General features: G+C 44.3%; 2 protein-coding genes across 2 annotated transcripts; one reads left to right on the top strand and one right to left on the bottom strand.

Moving 5' to 3' along the window:
* Window positions 1–4117: 4117 nt before the first annotated feature.
* Slc25a53 (solute carrier family 25 member 53) lies at window positions 4118–14169 on the bottom strand. The gene is made up of 2 exons (XM_015987370.3): window positions 14074–14169; window positions 4118–5199 (listed from the first exon to the last, which is right to left on the bottom strand). The coding sequence occupies exon 2, from the start codon at window positions 5166–5168 to the stop codon at window positions 4248–4250; it is 921 nt and encodes a 306-aa protein (XP_015842856.1). The 5' UTR covers window positions 5169–5199; window positions 14074–14169; the 3' UTR covers window positions 4118–4247.
* Window positions 14170–14299: 130 nt separating this feature from the next.
* Window positions 14300–17424, top strand: Zcchc18 (zinc finger CCHC-type containing 18). Its single transcript, XM_076562582.1, has 4 exons — window positions 14300–14522; window positions 14831–14882; window positions 15052–15191; window positions 15605–17424. Exon 4 carries the CDS (start codon window positions 15713–15715, stop codon window positions 16877–16879), a length of 1167 nt encoding a protein of 388 aa, XP_076418697.1. The 5' UTR covers window positions 14300–14522; window positions 14831–14882; window positions 15052–15191; window positions 15605–15712; the 3' UTR covers window positions 16880–17424.
* The last annotated feature ends 1474 nt before the right edge of the window (window positions 17425–18898 follow it).

The following is an 18898-nucleotide window of genomic DNA, read 5'->3' as shown; positions in this document are numbered from 1 at the left end:
AAATTTAACGAGTCTTTAAACCCATATTTATTAACTCCTTATTTTGTTGATCTCAAGTCCTAAAAGTAATTTTTCAAATATCATAAAAATGGATAGATTATCATCAAAAATGCAATATTAATGTTGACATTTAAATTCACAACACAATAATCACAGCTTTAAATTTTTCTGAAAAAATTTAAGTGGGAAGAAATTGGTAGGTCTATGTAATTTTACAACATTGCCTAGGTTTTTACGTGAACCATTTTTTTTAAAGCACATAAGTTATGCCACACTTTGGTTGTAAATCTTCATTTATAATTCCATAGCTTCGAATTTCAATGTACACGTTTAGAACTCAGGTATGCATAAAGTGATTAGAGTAAATTTAAACAATTACCACGAATTAGTCTTAAAATGTGTTATGTGAGTTTTCATTTTATAATATTTTGCAATCAGGATTGGCGGTGTAGCTCAGTTAAAGTGCTTGCCAAGCATATGCAAGGATTTATCTCCAGCACCACATAAATGGGGCATTGTGGTGCACACCTGCAACCTAGAACTTGGAAGATAGAGGCAGGAAGATCAGAAGTTTAAGGCTATCCTTTTCAATATAAGGAGTTCAAGGCTGGCCTGGGCTAGAGATCCTGGGTCAAAAATCATTTGGCAATAGCTACATTTTTATGCATTTATTTATTTGGGGGTTCTGGGGATATCCTTTAGGATGCTAGGTAAGGGCTCTACCACTCAACTATAGCCCTATAGAATTATCATAGAGATAAAAGATGGTCTTTTTAAAAGAACTTGAATATATGACTATTATAGCTAGAAACATTGAAAATGAATTATGGGCCAGGCAATGTGGTGTAGTCCTTTAATCCCAGCACTTGGGAAGCAGAGGCAGGCAGACCTCTGAGTTTGAAGCCAGCCTGATCTATAGAGCAAGTTCCAGGACAGCCAGGGCTACAGAGAGAAGCGCTGTCCAAAACAAACAAACAAAAGTAAATGTATGCAATTCTCAGTCTAGGAAAAATATTTCTCTGTGTATAGACAGAATGCACGCTCATATAATATAGCAAATGAGATAAGGTGTTAATAGGTTGACCTGAGTATAGGATATATAGATGTCCTTTAACCATTATTAATGAAAATTATCTATAAGCTCAAATTTATTTCTAATAAATTGTTAGAAAGAAGAAAAGGATATGGATTGACACAGTGACATTGGCGAATTCACAGTGTACGTGGAGATAAATGCATCGTTTGGATAAAAATATGGGGGAATGGTGCTCATTAGTGCTCTTCAGCTAGTTACACATCTTTATGAACAATATTTTCTCCTGGAAGTTAGACATAAGCATAACTAGCTACTATTCTAATTTTTCTTTCTTTGAGTATGTATTATACTTTTTTGAGTGGACACGCATTGACATCCATCAGTATCCATGGGGATTTGGTTCCAGTATTCTCTGGGAATATCAAAACCAGTTACTGCTGAAGTCCTTTATTGTTTAAAAATTGTGTAATTCTATTTGCATGAAACTTCCCAACTAATATATTTTATCGTTTTATTTTTATTTGGGTTCATTTTTTATTTTGTGGAGAAGGGGGAGGACTTGTCACAACCTTATGCAGCCCAGGCTGTCCTGGAACTGTGTAGCCTATGGTTCCCTCAAACTCCTTATCCTCCCACTGCCATGTCTCTAGTAAGGATTACAGATAGATGCCACCATGCCCTGCTCTATCCCATGTATTTTAAGTCATTTCTAGTTCATTTATAGTATCTAATACAGGTTAAGTGCTCTGTAAATGATTGTTATACTGTGTTGTTTGAATGAATAACAAGCCAAAAAGTTGTACATGTTCAATACATATGTATGTTGTGTGAATATGTATTGCTGTGAATATGTATTGCTCTGATTGGTTAATAAATAAAGCTGTTTGGCCTATGGCAAGTCAGGTTATAGCTAGTTGGGAAACTGAAGAGAGAGACAGGAAGAAGAAAGGCAGAGAGGTAGAAGAGACACCAGCACTTCGAGGAGAAGCAAGATGTGAAAATACCAGTAAGCCATGGCCACGTGGCAACTTACAGATAAATAGAAATGGGTTAAGTTATAAGAGCTAGCCAGTGAGAAGCCTGCCATAGGCCATACAAGTTAATAATTAATATTAAGCCTCGGAGTGATTATTTTATAAGCAGCTTCAGGACCTCAGGCTTGGCAGGACAGGACAAACCTTCCGGCTACATATGTAATCCCCCAAAATATTTTTGGCCTTAGTTATTAAATACAAGGATGCAGAATCTGCAGGTAGGAAAGTCTAACAACATTGTCCCTGCCCACCCACATCTATTGTGTGGAAGTTCATCTACAGCACTTCAGGAGGCCGTTTTCTGTTAACATTCTCAGCAAAGACTAGCATTCTCATGGCCTAACAAGCCTATATTTAATGCCTGTAGTAGTCTGATGAATTTTGATCCCTAGACATTTGGGTCATTATAAAGGACAACTTTAGTTCAGTGAGGAAGTGCAGGTCGAGGAATTTATCATGATATCACATATAAACCAAGAACTGCAACACATGCCATCTTGGAAATACTAAAAATTCTAGAGATAAAAGGGGTAGGAGAGCTATGCAATGTGATTCTGCTTGTAAAATTTTGGTGCTAATGTTATAATAGCGAGCATGTTGTAAATAACACAAACTCACCAAATATTCTGGTTGAACATAATTTTATTATTATTGTTACTGTTATCATTGGCATCATCATTAGCACAAAACTAAATCCACTATTAAAAGAAAACAAACACATCCCAAAGGCATGTGTCTTGTTGACAATGAGTCAGTAACATTATCTTCATGTAATAGGGATAGCACCCTGAGGATATAGACCATATCACAGCTTGATAATCAATGCAATAATTCACCAACTTTATTGAGCACCGAGGCACAATGGAGGATTTAAAAATGCATACAAGAATCCCTGCTTTCAAGAAGTTTACAGTCTAGTAGGAGGTATTGAAGAACAGCAGGAACATGGGGCCACATGGGATCAGTGACATAATGGAATCAGTGCATGTTGATGAACTGCTGGAAGGGGTATCACAAAACTTATGTCACATTCAGGTGGGGGAATATAGAGAAGGGGCTCCGTACAGACAGTAGCAATGGAGCTGGACTTTTGGAAATTGGAGGCCTTTTAGTGTGTGGGGAGGGCAGTTCCTGTAGAGAGACAGTGTGGGCCAGAGTATGGCCATGGGTGAGATCTTGGAATGTCTGGGGAGAGAAAAGCACTGCATTTGGCTAGCCTATGCAGTCCACAATATGCAGAAAGTTATATGGGGTCCATATTGGCAATGGCTCTGAATGACAGGCTAAGATCATTATGCTGTGGTTACTATATAGTTGTCCACATCAACAAAATTAGCAGTTAATTGTGAAGAGATATGGTCATGTTAGTTCCTGATTTCTTATGGAAACTTAAATGGTTTGCAGGCAACATAATCACTTTACTATCTATAAAAAAATAGTTCTAACAGATAACAACAAACCATCTACAATAATATTTTTCTCTATTTGGCATGTGATTAAATTAATTTAATCTCTTACTTCAAAGCCTTTATTCGTTCTATCCAGGCACCAAATCTCCTCATTCCCATCTCCATCATCATCATCAGTTCCTGTGGTACCAGATGGTTGACGTGAACCTAATCTAGGGTTTGTAATCAGAGCAGGTACCCCGAAAGTGGAACCCATGGCTTGAAGTAAGAGTGGCTGTGGTAGAGGCAGTGAGCAATGTCAGGAAAATATAGGCATCTCTCAAGTTTTCCTCCAAGTCTACTACAAGTTCATTGAAATTGGAGTTCCACTTGGTTTGGTCAGAAGGACATGTAGAAAGATCTCAGACTCACAGTACCCAAGTAGGGTCTTCTTTAAAAATATCCGCTTACTAAAAAAAAAAAAAAAAAAAAAAAAAAAAATCCTTAAAGGAATTATATTTAATCTGGGCTACAGCTTATTTAAAGGCTCCAGGTTCTGAGGCTACTGAAGCTGAGTATAGACTAGGGAGCTGTTCCTTCTTTGACTAAAGGAATCTGCTAGGCTTTGTCTGTGACTAACAGGTGAAAAGTTAGGAGCTTCTCCCATGCAGCAACAGATTATAGATACTAAGTAACGGTTGTATTAGGGAACCGAGCCAAAGAAATATACTATACACAGCCAGTGAGTGAAGACTTAGAACAAAGATGCCATGGTCACACTTCATTTAGTCAGTCTTTCATCTCTTTCTTGGTGTGAGCCTTTCTCTGCAAGAAGTCATGAATAGCAGTAGTAAGCCCCCAGGTCACACTGGACCTGAGAATGATCAGTGATCCTCCTCTATAAATCAGGAGTATCTTTCGACCTCGAGTGTCCCACACATCTTGTGCAGAGGCCCACAGGCTTGGCATTCTCTGCCAGCCAATATGAGACTGCATATTGGCAACCAGCACAATCAGAGGATACAGAACCAGGCAGGTGATCGTTCCATTGACACTACCAGACACCAAAGCAGGAACCCAATGGGGCAGGCCTTGCCTTGTCAACACATCCTGGATAGGATCCTTGAAGGAGAAATAGAGAGCACTTCCGAGGCTGTTTCTGACAAGGACCGGCCAGAAACCACGATAATAGCCCAGTGACAGCCGCCCCCAAAGCCCATATGAATTGAATTCCTTGAGAATGCTGGAGGTGCTAGGGAAGCAAGCTTGCTTGCGAGCATCCTGAAGCACATTTTGTACCCTTTCAAAGGGGCTGAGTGCCACAGCTTCTACCACACCAGACATGAGCCCTGCAGTCCAGCGCTGTCCGAGGGAGTGTGGTCCCACAGGGGAGAGAAAGCACAGCAGACTATCGTAAGTACCAAACAACAGAGTCCCTTGCAGGGTCTTGGAGAGAAGAGGGGGGTAGATGCCCCGGTAGAAGTACTGAGGGCCTTCATGCCAAAGCTGTCTCACAGCCTCTGACACTGCCATAGCATGGATCTGCTGCCGGAACACAACCTTATAGATAGGAAAGGTCAGAAAAGTAGACATAAAGTTGGAAATGGCCCCAAGGGTGTAGGCCTGTGAGTGCCAGATTTTCTTTCCTGGAACTTCTGCTCGTGTCCTGTGTTGAAGCTCCTTCCCAGCAGAGTTGTTCTGCTCCTCCATGCTGAGGACAACTGGATGCAGATGGAAGAAACTAGCAAAAGGAGACAAGAAGTTAGGCTGACCATTTCCATGCCTTCGCAAGTGTTTTCCTGGTTTGGGCTGACACAGAACCATGGGAAACTCACATGTCAGGAAATACTTTTGAAAGTTCCTAAGAACAGACATGCCATTAGGAAATCAATAATTCATCAACCTTAAATCAAAACTTTACTTGATTTCCCTTGACAGTCACCACTGTGGTATTTGGTGACACAATAAAATTCAAACATTCAAAAAATTATGGCTGAAAACCATAGAAAGGGAGAAAGAGGGCTTAAAAACCCACTGCATTATATTTTTCCACAAAACTTTGCATTTTAAAAATGTGCATTTGTGCTTGCATGTGTGCCTGGGCATGTGCACCCACCCAAGAGGCCAGAAGAGGACACTGGAATTCCTGGAGTTACAGCCACTTTGAGTCACCTGACATGGGGCTAAGAACTGAACCTTGGTCTTCTGCTGAGCTGTTTGTTGCTCCATCCCCAAACTTTGCACTTTATCATCTACTAGATAAGTAAGTTGTTTCTCTCTTTCCAAAACTACTTTTTGCTATGCCACAGGTTGAACCCAGGCCTTATGTGTGCAAGGCAAGTGTACAACCGTACAACCAGACTCACAGGCTCCACCCCACAACGTTTTTGGGGTGTGTGTGTGTGTGTGTGTGTGTGTGTGTGTGTGGTATATTTATGTTAGTGTTCATGTGTATGTGTGTGCGCCTGCATGTGTACACTTGTAGAGGCTCGAAATTGATGCTGGTTGTCTTCTACAGGTCTCCAACTTATTTTTGAGATAGGGTATGTCTCTGAACCTGGATCACACCAATTGGCAACAATAGCTTACCAGAGATGGTTCTGTCATTGCCTTCCCAGCACTAGGTAGGATACATGCATGTGCCACCATGCCTGGCATGTTTATGTGGGTACTAGAGATCCAAGCTTGGATCCCCACTTTTTCAGAACAAGCCCTCTCCCCATCCAAACATTTTTAAGGTGGTAGAAAGTTACAGTACAAAGCTTTCTTTCCAAGTTGGTTGTGAATTTGGGCGCGAGAACCTCCTCCCACCTGCCACTCTAAAACCCTGCACAAACTATAGCTGTCTCATGACAACACCCTACTCCCCACTAACTGGAGGAAGGAAAGAGCAGCTAGCTGCTTCTGGAAGTTCCATGTGACGTGGCTCAGTACCTGGCAATTTTCAAACTTTATCTTTTATATGTATAGCTACAGAATACAGCGGGGCTTCTCATTTTGAGCTCTGCTGTCATTTGAGGCAAGAGAATTCTTTGTATTAGTGTCTGTCTTAGCCGCTGAAGGATGTGGATCACTGTTCCTGGCTACTACTCACTGCATACCAGAAGCACCAGTCATGATCCACATATGTGATAATCAAAATAGCATCATCAGGGGATGTAGGTCAGTGGAGGGAGTGCTTTCTCACTGTCCATGAAGGCCTGTGTTTGATCTCCAAAACTGTACATAATGTTGCATGTAGTGTAACCCATCCCTTAGGAAGTGAAGACAGGAGGATGAGAAGTTCAAGGCCATCCTCAACTACTTACCAAGTTCAACCAGGGAAACAGAAGACCTCACTTAAGAAATCTTAAGACATGGAGAAGCAGCATTAGAAGCAGTGTGGAGGCCAAGACACAGAAGAAACGTTACAATCAAGATGGAAACCAGAGCTGGATGTGGTAGCACGTACCTGTAGTCTGAGTTACAAGGGAGGGTGAGCTAGGAGGATCACACTTGAAACTGAATTTCAAAAGCTGCCTGAGAAACAAGGGAAACCTTGTCAGGAAAGACAGAAGAAGGAAAGGAAGAGTGGGGAAGGAACGGAGGGGAGGAGGGGGGTCGATAGCGGGGAGGATAGGTTGGGACGAATCTGAAAAGAGAGAGCGTGCAGCTGTGGCAGCTGGCATGTCAGGGAGAGGAAGCACACATCTGGCCAGGTAGAAACAAGGACACAGAGAGCTCATGCTGATCAGGAGGGAAGGCAGGCAGAAACAGGAAGTCTAGTAACAATACAGCAAGTTTCACACAGAACTTAGGTCACTGTGGTCTGTGGCTGAGACTCGGGTTATGTTAGTAGGCTCTCTGGCCCACTCGATGGGGACAATGGGAGCTCAGGCCAAGGCCCCGAGTGAGGAGTAGGGGTCAGCTGCTACATGCAACCTATGCAGGCTTCTCTGGGATGCTGCACTCACAACTTGCCTTCCAGTGCTTCTGCTAGAATCACCCTACTTGGCTCTGCTTGGTTCTGGTCTCTGGTCCTGTATCACCTCCCCCCCCCCATATCATCTTCATCCCCTTTGCTGAAGCCACACTCTTTCTTTTCTTTTGTTTTTTGTTTTTCAAGACAGGGTTTCTTTTTGTAGCTTTGCGCCTTTCCTGGATCTCACTCTGTAGCCCAGGCTGGCCTCAAACTCACAGAGATCCTCCTGGCTCTGCCTCCCCCTGAGTGCTGGGATTAAAGGCATGTGCCACCACCGCCTGGCTGCCACACTCATTTCTTGATGATGAAGGAAGAGTTAACCGTCTTTGCTCTGCCCATTATTGTAGCTGGAGTTTTCTGGTCCTGCCTGGCCCACGATCAGGACAAATCTCTCTCACCCTCCAGTCCTGCAGCCGCTTAGACCCAACCAACTAAACACACAGAGACTTATATTGCTTACAAACTGTATGGCCACAGCAGACTTCTTGTTATCTAGTTCTTCTATCTTAAACCAACCCATTTCTATTCATCTATAAGTTGCCACGTGGCTCATGGCTTACCAGTATCTTAACATCTTCTCATGGTGGTGGCTGGCAGCATCTCTCTGCCTCAGCCTTCCACTTCTCAGAAATCTCCTCTCTCCTTGTCTCACCTATATTTCCTGCCTGGCTACTGGCCAATCAGTGTTTTATTTATTAACCAATCAGAGCAACACATTTAACATACAGAACATCGACATCACATTACCACCTCCCCTGCTCCAGCACTTCATGTTATCCAAAAGCCTCAGCTTCCTTAACTTTCAAGACCAGGAGGAGGGTAGAAAGGGCTTGTGTTCCTGGGATCCTTTGGCTGAGAACTTGCCAGGGGCAAAGGATCAAGGGGCCCATTTATTGCATCCTTCTGGAATAATTCTGGGCTTCTCACACTCACTTCCGTATCTCAGGAGCTAAAGTGGGGGTGGGTGGGGGCTACTCCCCTACCTTTTCCTGCCTAGGTCACTCAGACATCGACAGCTAGAGGAGCCTGGAACATTTCACAGCTCTCCCTTCCAAATCTTACCTTGGCCTTAACAAGGGATGGAATAAAGAGTCTGCACATCTAACGCTGAGTTCAATAACACACCAGTGCCTGCCCTCCTTTTTATAAAGAGCTGTTCATCCACTCCATAAGGCAGTCTGACTTAGTAGAAGGAAAATGGTTTGGCACAACCATATCATAAACCCTGGTTCTGGTATTAACATTTTATATGACTTTAGAAATTTCATGACCTCTTGGAGCCTCTTTTACTTTAGTTATAGAATTATCAGGCACGGAAAATTGTTCTGTAGTCATCCCCAAAATTGACTATGGGAGGGTTTTGTTTTGTTTTTTACCTCTGGCTGATAATGAAGCTGCTCTTTTGTACCACCTATTCCTCTTACCATTTATGTAATCGATTTTGGGGGGTTAAAAGTGAACAGTAATTTAGAGGCACCTTACCTTAAACATCTCATACAACCTTTTATAAATCTATCTGTATTCTACACAGGGAAGAAAGTTCATATTTTTCTTGTGGATTTTTCTTTGAAGACACTTTGGAGGACAAATCTAGAAGTGAATTCTGCCTCCACCACTTTCTTAGCTGTGTGATCTGGGGAAAGGCAGGAATATCACTGTCTCACATCCTTCTGCTACAAAGCGGTGACAAAAAGGTCTAACACAGAAGGCTGTTGTAAAGATTGGTGACATAAAATGCGACAACGTTGCTGAAAATTAGGACTTGGTGACTTTAATTTTCAAAGGTATCAAAAAAGATTATCCCCAACCTCATTATCTGTCTTCACAGAGCACATGTTCCTGAAGACCAGCTACAGCCAGATGAAGTGGTATGCTCGAACTTATCCGCTGTCCCTGTGGGAGCCTGGGGAGGTCTTTCTTCTATGAATTCTAAGCTTCAACAGAATCCTCCAGGAGAGCCTGGCCCCCTAACATTAATTTCAAAGTATGGGATGAAGAGTGGGCTTGGAGCCTGCCTTGAGCAGCTGTCAGCTAAACCTATGATCTGTCTCCTGTGTCTACAAACCTAATCAACCGAGCAGACGACAACCAAGACTTCCCAGGCTAGTCTAGTGGAGATGGGGATCAGAGGTGGGCATCCTAAGACTCAGTCCTACCTCTATCTGTTCATTTGGGGGAATTCTCAGCCAGTCCTTTGCTCAGTTGCACATATTGATCACCTTTCAAGTCATTGTTAAATCACTATGGACTTGAAGATGGATAGGATTTGGTGCCTGTCTTCAAGGACACAGGAGTTTAGTGGGGTAGACACTAGAAAACAAAGCAAAAATAATCACAGTCAAAGAAGAAAGATAAGGACAATTTATTTTGTCCAGGACAGGGAAAACTCAACCCTGGCAAGGATGTGGAGAAAAGACAACCATTATATACTCTTTATGGGAATATAAATTAGCATAGGAACTATGCATATCAGTATGAAGGCTCTTCAAAAAAGTCAAAATAGGGGCTCAGAGGTTAAGAGCACTGGCTTCTCTTCCAGAGGTCCTGAGTTCAATACCCAGCAACCACATGGTGGCTAACAACCATCTGTAATGGAATCTGGTGCTTCCTTCTGGTGTGCAGGCATACATGCAGACAAAACACTGTCTACATAGTAAATAAATTTTTTTTTTTAAAAAAAGTCAAAATAGATAAAGCCAATAGTTCAGCTATTCCACTCCTGATATATACCTGGAAAACATAAAATAGGCCTACAAAAGAGACACCTGAATTGTCAAGTTTGTTGCCACACTATCCACAATGATTATTACAGAATCAGTCTTAGTGCCCATTAACAAATGGATAATGGAAATGAGGTACACAGATTAGTACAGTGGAGTATTATTCAGTCATAAAGAGTGAAATCTGTCATCTGCAGCAGAATGGAAGGGCCTGGATGCTACCATGTTAAGTGAAATTAGGAACAGGAAGTCAAATACAGCATGCTCTTTTTATATGTGGAAACTTAAAAATTGTAGATCTGAAAGTAGAAGAGCAATTACTAGGGATTGGGAAGGTAAGAGGGCATAAGAAGGATGGTTCAAAATGATTGGTGCAGGTTGCATTCATATAAGGCAACATTACACTGACCTCACTCAAATGCTGGAGATCTACAAAAGTTAGGAGTCACTCTCTCCATAGGATTTTTAAGACTTTCCAGCGCACTGAAATGTGCAATTAACATGTGTTAATAAAAATGTTCTCAGGAAAAATGTGACACAGTCCTTAAATAAGTCATGTCTTGTTAGGTGGAGGAATGGAAACAAGTGTTTTGGACTGAGGAAGAGATCTGAAGGAGGGAAATGAATGTTGATAGGGGCAGGTTCTCCTAGAACATCATGTTTAGGCTTTGCATTCATAGAAGAAGACCTTCCCTGGCTCCCATAAGAACTCTGGATGTATTCCTGCATGCCACTTCTCTGGTTTTGACTAATCTTCAGGAATATATACTCTGTGAAGACAGAACTGCCCATGGCAGTGGTGGTAGTGAAAAACAAAACAATAACAAAATAAAACAAACAAAAAAACCAGATATAGCAGAGGCTAACAGAAAATAGTCATAACGATTGCCACATTTATTTTCTTCACTGATGTATGTTGTAGAGAACAAAACACTGGAGTCAGACAACACTCTGTTTGAATTCTGCTCTGCCATTCCTTAGTTTTATGACCTTGACTGATTCTCTTCAACTCTCTGAACCTTACTATCATTATTGTTTTATATTTCTTTATTATTTTGGGAAGACGTGGTGGCAGCTAAGATCAAATTATGACAAAATTGCTAACATGTTCTAGTGGCTGTATTAGGATCTTTATTGTATTAGGATGGTTTCTTTTATCCTTTTTTTAGTCTTAGGGACCAAAATCAGGGTTTCGTTTTGTTTTTTACATACTAAGAAAATAATCTGCCACTGAACTGCATAGCTAGCCCTGCAGGATGCATTTATGCTTTGCCCGTCAACATGGCAAAGGAAAGTATTCATAGGTTTGACTAATCTTCAGGAATATATAGAGGTTGGCAGCCCTGGGCTAGCATCCCACTGGTTCCACTCCCAAGTAGTATGGCCTCACAGAAGCTACTTCACCTCTTTGAAACACGCACTTCTCTTCTTTGAAAAATGGTACGCCGTGATGCCTGTGTCAGCAGGGCTGCTGGGAAGTTTAAATGAGATAACAGATGGAAAGTTCCTGGCATAGAGGAGGTCTGCTGCCAAAAGTAGCCACTATTATTTCATCTGAAAGCTTTACCTCCTAACCTTCGAGCTTTTAAGGTTCACTTGTCAAAATTGGAAAATGTGGCCTCATTAGAACTATCCTTTGGTGCACACTCTCGTGGCCAAAGATAGGAGATGTTCTGTATCCCAATGGACCTTGCTGGTAACTTTGCTCTAAAACGTTCTTGCTTCAACATCTAAACCTATACACAATCCATTCTTTTCATTTTTTAAAATCCAAACTCTCAGGTCTATCCTTAGTTTCTTGATCCTACCCACCAGGTCCAACATAATATTTACTTTGGTGATGAAGCTAATGGAAACACAGAACAAGTGTCTGCTGTGGGGTTGTGGTCTAACAATATGGTTCTAGGAAACAGAAGCAAGAGTATGAAGAACGCCCACCAGTTACTCCTAGACCCACCCCTAACTCTACAAGGTGAGCTACCTGCCTCCTATATGCCTTCACCACTCTCTACTTTCCATCACCTCTACCCCACTGTCCCATCCCCCAAAGAAGGACCACAGTGGAGGATTATACTATACGAATGATGCTTCCTTCCAAATTTGGATTGCTTATGACAAGTCTAGTCATTACGGTTGTAAATAAGAAGGCAGACAGGAACAGGTAAAATACCTTAGCAGGTTGAAGATGAAGCCAACAGCAATTGCAGGGTTTCAAACCGTTCCTGTGCTTCCAAGCATCAGGAGTTGATAGCAAACCCTGCCTAGGGGGCCTTCTAGCCACCCACCAGCTACACAGAGAAGTGATACCTGTTGTCTAGGAACCAGAAGGCAAGGGAAATGGAGCAGGTTTTCTAGCCTCTAGCTTCACGGCCCATTCACTCTGGACAGCCTTGCATGCCGTTTCCATGGAGTTGCTCCTTCTTTAGGGCCAGTGATGCCAAAGCCAGCAAAGGAGAAGTCCCCTGAAGAGCTCGCAGAAGGGCAGCCTAGCAACCTATCCTTGAGCCAGGAAATGAAAGAGCTATATCAGCGGCTGAGAGCTGTGGTGTGGGTTAGGTCAAATGGTGTTTTGTTTCTAACACTTCTTCCTCAAGCAGGTGTTGAAAGGGAAGATGTTTTGAAGATTGTAGGGCAGTGGTTCTTAACTGTTTGGGGGCCACGGGCCCATCTGAAAATTCACAGAGTGATGGCATCAGAAAGAAGCGTTCAAATCCTTTGCATGCAATTTCAAGAAGGATTTGAGGTAGGGACTTCTGAGTTTCATACAAATAGGCTATGGACAAACATTTAAGTGGCAGGCCCATTTTTTGGATAGCCTTCAGTATGGTGTGCTGTTTAGAACAGTGGTTCCCAGACTCTCTACAACCCAGAATCAATTATAGCAACAGGTAAAATACAAATGACAGTTTTCACCCCCAGTCCCAGGAAAGCCAAATCCCCAGAACTGGAGGCCAGGAATGTGAATTTCTAACAAGCCCTCAAAAATCATTCTGTGATAGCCAGCTGGCCACCCATACTTTAGTTTGTAGCATGAATTCTGGACTGAAAGCTCTGGCTTCACCCTGTGATTTTAGACAAGTCATCTCTGAGTCTGATTTCCTTTGGGGGTCCTAGAGAAGTGCTGATATATTTATAAACAGGTGGTTTATTTTTGTGTAAAAAATGTGAGCAGAAAACTGCCTCAGTTTCCTCCTTGGTATAATGCATATCATGAAGGTTGCCTTCCTCTTCTTTTCCATCTCTTCTCACTCCCCTCCTCAGCACCACTGTCACCTTAGCAAAGCTGCGGAGATCGTCTGTGGGTATGTATGTAAGAGTGAACATGCGCTCTCTGGGCAGACAAGCAGGGCAAAGTGTTGGCATCAACAGAGAGGAAAACGCTGCCATCAACAGAACAACAGAGCAGGTAGCAAAATCCGACGCTATTAGCTTATTTGCTGCATGATACAGGACAAGATGCCCAAGCTCATGGTGGCTCAGTTTTCTCATCCGTAAGTTGTAGACAACAGTTCATTAATTTTAGATAGCCCTAAACGGGTCCTTTCATCCTCATTTTGCCTTTTGTCCACTAACCCTTAATCTGACACCAGAGAGGGGTTAGACGCCTGGGCTTGAGTGTGAGCTGTTAATTCTGTACTTCCTACCCACACTGCCTAGGTGCTTACATCCCCCTCTCTGTTAAATGGGCACAGTGCGACGTTTTATCACAAGACTGGTGAGAAGAATAAATGAGATGTCTGTGCAAACGCGCTGGCACACAGAAAGCGCTCAGCAAATGCTACCCTCTTCCCCCTATACAAAGGTGAAGAACTCTCATTGTTCACTTGCTTTCGGTCCCACCTCGTGTTTAAGTCATCGGGTCGCAAAGCAGCGGAGGAGAGCCAAGGCAGAAGGCGATAGGAAGAAGGGAAGAGAGGGGAAGCTGCAAACTCACGAATGAAATGTAAATGGGCCAGGTCCGTGAGTCCGAGCTGCACTTGACGCCGCGCCCGCTCCCGCGCCAGTCTGCCGCAGCCCCCTCCAGCAGGTTCCCCCCTCTGGCAGGCATTAGCATCCTGGCCCAGGCTTTGCGGGGAGGCCGCCCCCGCGCGCCGCTGATTGGCCGCGCCACTGCTCTCGTCACGCTCTTTTGTCTCAATGGGCAGAGTCTAAAAGCAGCCACTGCAGCTCTGCAGGCTGAACTGGAGAGCGGGCGGGGGCAGCTGCAGCTGCCTTGGAAACCGCGGCGACGACTGCGTTATCCCTGGCTGGGCAGCCCAGCGCCATTGGGTAGCCTAGACAGCTCAGTGGCTGAGGCGCCATCCTTTCTCTGCAGGGCCTAAGAAACGACACAGCTATTCCTGGCGCAGGATCATCCATCCGCCGTTCTTCTTCGGAGTCCAGGTAAAGAAAGGGAGGCGCAACCGCATAATGTGGAGATGGGAGGATAAAACCTTACCATTTGGGGCTTCAGAACAGGCAATTTCGAGGCAAGGAGGCGAACACCCTAGTGCTCGTGGGAGGAGGTGAGCTAAGGGTAGGATTTGCCCTGATTGGAAAGAGGGCTCCCCCCCCCACCCCCGGGAAGGTAGCAAAGGGCAGAGGGGAAAATTCACAATTGGTCTGTTCTGAAGTCCCTTTTCTCTCAGTTCTTCGGGGATAGATACGGAGGTGGGAGGGTATCCAACCTCTCTTCTTTTTCTCCATGGCAGCCCATCAAAGCCGATTGCAAACTTGAATTCTGTGTGGCTGATTGCGGAACTGGTAGGCCGCTGGTTTCCCGGGTGAAGCGTATTGGGGGAGGGGTGGGCCCTTTGGCTTTTATTCTGTACGGTTTTTCCTCCTGGCAACAATGGAGTCGCTGAAGGAAGGATGAGACAGCTTCTGACGTCTCAGGCCCTCCTTCTCTTCCCTTCCCTTTGCTGTGGCGCAGTCTAACCTAGAGGTTCAGAGGACCCGGATCTGAGAGGCCTGTGGACAGAGATCAACCCTACCCAGGACCAGAACTCCCACGAAAAGCACCTGTTGCAGAGGCTGAATTAAATAAAGGTGAAGGCCAGCTTTCGAGCTCCGGTAAGAATCAAAAAAGGGGGAGGGGAGCGTTGTGACCTAATATCTTTTCAGGCCTTACTCATTAACATAATTCTGTGAGGCTTACTCTATTGCCCTCTATTTTGGGAGCCTAGTATGGGCTCCAGCCGCTATTGCAGCCAGAATTCCAAGCAACAGTTGCTGCCTCTCCCAGAGAACAGGCAGTGAGTAAGGGGGAGGGGGAGGAGGTACAGTGGCGAGGGAGTAAATGTGGCTCAGACAAAGGCCTCACTAGCACAGAGAAACCTTATTGCTTCTCAAGGTTGTAAGTGCCAGTTTCCTGCTGAGTAGTTTTAGGGCACTGGGCAAATATACAAGACTGTAGAAAATGTGATTAGACGCTTCTTTCCAATCACTGTGGTTTTGAGCTTTTTTTTTTTTTTTTTCTTTTACAGTTCCTACCCAAACCCGAGGGAGATACTGCCCAGGAACGTTGCTGCCCATTGCGCTGGTTCACAGAGAGCCCAAGCATCTTGTATTCCGATATCCAATTGTTGTCAGACATGGCTAGCATCCTTGCTCGGATGGGCAACAGCCGAAGGCAGAATACAGCTTTTCTGCCTTTGGCCCATTCCATGCTGAGGGCCCTGGGGAGGAGTCTCGGTCCTTTGATAGCCAACATAGCAGAGAGAAACCTGAAGCTGTTCTCTGGGAGGGCAGAGCTGGCCCAGGGGGAAGAAACCTTTGAGAACTGGCTAAGCCAGGTCCATGAGGTCCTGCCAGAGTGGCATATGTCTGAGGAGGAAAAGCTCAAACGCCTGATGAGAACCCTTAGGGGCCCTGCCAGGGAGATCATGCGTTTGCTCCAGGCTTCCAATCCCGATCTAAACGTGGCAGATTTTTTGCGGGCAATGAAGTTGGTATTTGGGGAGTCTGAGAGCAGTGTAACAGCACAAGGTAAATTTTTAAACACCCTGCAGGCACATGGAGAGAAACCGTCCCTGTATGTGATCCGTTTAGAGGTGCAGCTGCAGAATGCTATTCAGGCAGGGGTCCTTGCTGAGAGAGACGCAAACAGGATTCGACTGCACCAGCTCCTTGTAGGGGCTGAGCTGAGTAGGGACCTGCGCATCAAGCTTAAGAGTCTTCTCCAAATGCATGCGCATAATGAGCAGGAATGCCTTCCCGACTTCCTGGAGTTAATCAGGATTGTAAGGGAGGAAGAAGAACGGAATGACCGTTTGCTTGCTCATAAACGGCCCAGAAGATCTGAGTCAGTAATGGAGAGGGCCGCCAGCCCTGTCGTATTTCAGGGCTCCCTGCCTATAGTGATAGGCGGTGCTGATTGCAATGTCATAGAGATAGATGATTCCCAGGATGACTCAGATGAAGATGTGATCCTGGTGGAGTCTGTGCCTCCACTGTCCTCCTCCCTCCGAGGCAGAGACACTATTCAGGATCAGATGCTAGCTATTGAATCCCCCAACTATTTTGATGATGAGTCTCCTTCCACTAGCAGTGGTTCTGGACAGAGGAATAATGGGCCTGGGGATCTGCGTAGAAACAGAAAGCGAAAGTATCCAATCCGCTGCCCCCACTGTGGTGAAGAGGGCCATGCAAAAGAAACCTGTGACAGCACCAGCAACAAGGCTCAGGTTTTTGAGAATCTGATAGTCACTCTGCAGGAGCTGACTCATATGGAGAGATCAAAACCCTCTACACCATTCTAAGGGGTGAGATTCAGCCCCAGATCAGTGTTTAACTCTCCTCAGAAACTTATTCTGAAAGAAACAGGTATGGGGTGGCCTTCGGAAGGAGTTAATTCAAAACCAGTTTGCTTGGGGAAGGAAAAGCAGACTTGTGTACCATGTAATGGAGAGGGATGGCCCCACATCATTCCTTGCTTATTCATTCACCTGATTGCTTAATGGTTGTTTCCCTGTGTGTCTTTCCCTGGTGATTTTAGTCTGTTCACAAAGTGGTATCTTTTTGAACCTTCCAAGTGAAAATAAAAAAATTTAAAAAAAAATAAAAAAATAAAAAAAATTAAAAAATTTAAAAAAAAAGCAAAAGTACATGTTACCTGAAATTCTCACCCTGATACAATCATTGTCAGCCCTTTGGTGAATGTCTTATGTATTTCCCTGTACCTGTGTGCCTAGATATATATGTATAGGTAAAAGTGATCAAACCAGTAAGTGCTGTTGTATATGTATTTTTTCATCAAGCAGTATATATTGTGGACTTCAAAATAAATGAATATATAAGCATCGAATTTAATGTCATGCATACTCTATCTTTGGGGAAGATCAAAACTGAAACTAACTGTAACAGTTATAGCAGGGGTGTTTTACTTAGAGGTAAGATGGGACGCTGAGATGAGCTAAGTCTCTCTTCAAAGCCTCCTCTAACTGGCCTGCCTCCAGGCTCATGCAGCCATCTGCACCAAGTACTCAATGTCTCAATGGCCTCAAATGTATCGTGTGAAGTCTGACCATGGGTCAAAGAGGGGCCATCCCTGTCCATCTGTTTCTGCCTCACCTCTTGGCCTGAGATCAGAGGCTGAAGATGACATGTGATATTTTTCTTTGAGCATTTTCCTTATGGGTACATTAGTCTTTATACTAAGAAGACTAATGGAGAGTGATTTCATGTAAGGCTGACAGGAGAGTGTAATGAAAGCTGATCTAAGGATCTGAAGCATTTGTAAAAGATTTATTTGAAGTGTAGGACTTTTTGCCTGCATATATTATGAGCCTATAGAGGCTGGGAGAGGGTGTCAGATCCCCTGGAACTGGAGCTTCTAAGGGGTAGGTACTAGAAGTAAATCTAGGTCTTCAAGGGCATAAAGTGTTCTTAACTGCTGAGGTATCTCTGCAGCCTCAATCTGGATCATTTTACCCCAATATAATAGGGTTTGCACAGGTCCAAGAGAGTGTGCAGCTGTGGCAGCTGGCTTTCAGGGAGAGGAAGCACACATCTGGCCAGGTAGAAACAAGGACACAGAGAGCTCATGCTGATCAGGGGGAAGGCAGGCAGAAACAGGAAGTCTAGTAACAATACAGCAAGTTTCACACAGAACCTAGGTCACTGTGGTCTGTGGCTGAGACTCGGGTTATGTTATTAGGCTCTCTGGCCCACTCGATGGGGACAATGGGAGCTCAGGCCAAGGCCCCGAGTGAGGAGTAGGGGTCAGCTGCTACATGCAACCTATGCAGGCTTCTCTGGGATGCTGCACTCACAACTTGCCTTCCAGTGCTTTTCCTAGAATCACCCTACTTGGCTCTGCTTGGGTGTGGCCTCTGGTCCTGTATCACCTCCCCCCCCCCCCCCCGCCCCATATCATCTTCACCCCCTTTGCTGAAGCCACACTCATTTCTTGGTGATGAAGGAGGAGTTAACCATCTTTGCTCTGCCCATTACCACCTCCCCTGCTCCAGCACTTCATGTTATCCAAAAGCCTCAGCTTCCTTAACTTTCAAGACCAGGAGGAGGGTAGAAAGGCTTGTGTTCCTGGGATCCTTTGGGTGAGAACTTGCCAGGGGTAAAGGTTCAATAGGCCCATTTATTGCATCCTTCTGGAATAATTCTGGGCTTCTCATACTTACTTCCATATCTCAAGAACTAAAGTATGTGTGTGTGTGGGGGGGGTACTCCCCTACCTCTTCCTGCCTAGGTCGCTCAGACCTCCACAGCTAGAGGATCCTCCTTAACCCTCTTTCAGGTTTACAGCTTTTTCTTCTTCTCTG

This window comes from Peromyscus maniculatus, chromosome X (assembly GCF_049852395.1).
Source record: "Peromyscus maniculatus bairdii isolate BWxNUB_F1_BW_parent chromosome X, HU_Pman_BW_mat_3.1, whole genome shotgun sequence".
Classification (NCBI taxonomy): Eukaryota; Metazoa; Chordata; class Mammalia; order Rodentia; family Cricetidae; genus Peromyscus; species Peromyscus maniculatus.
The sequence above is the reverse complement of the archived record's forward strand: the minus strand, read 5'-3'. Positions and strand labels throughout refer to the sequence as shown.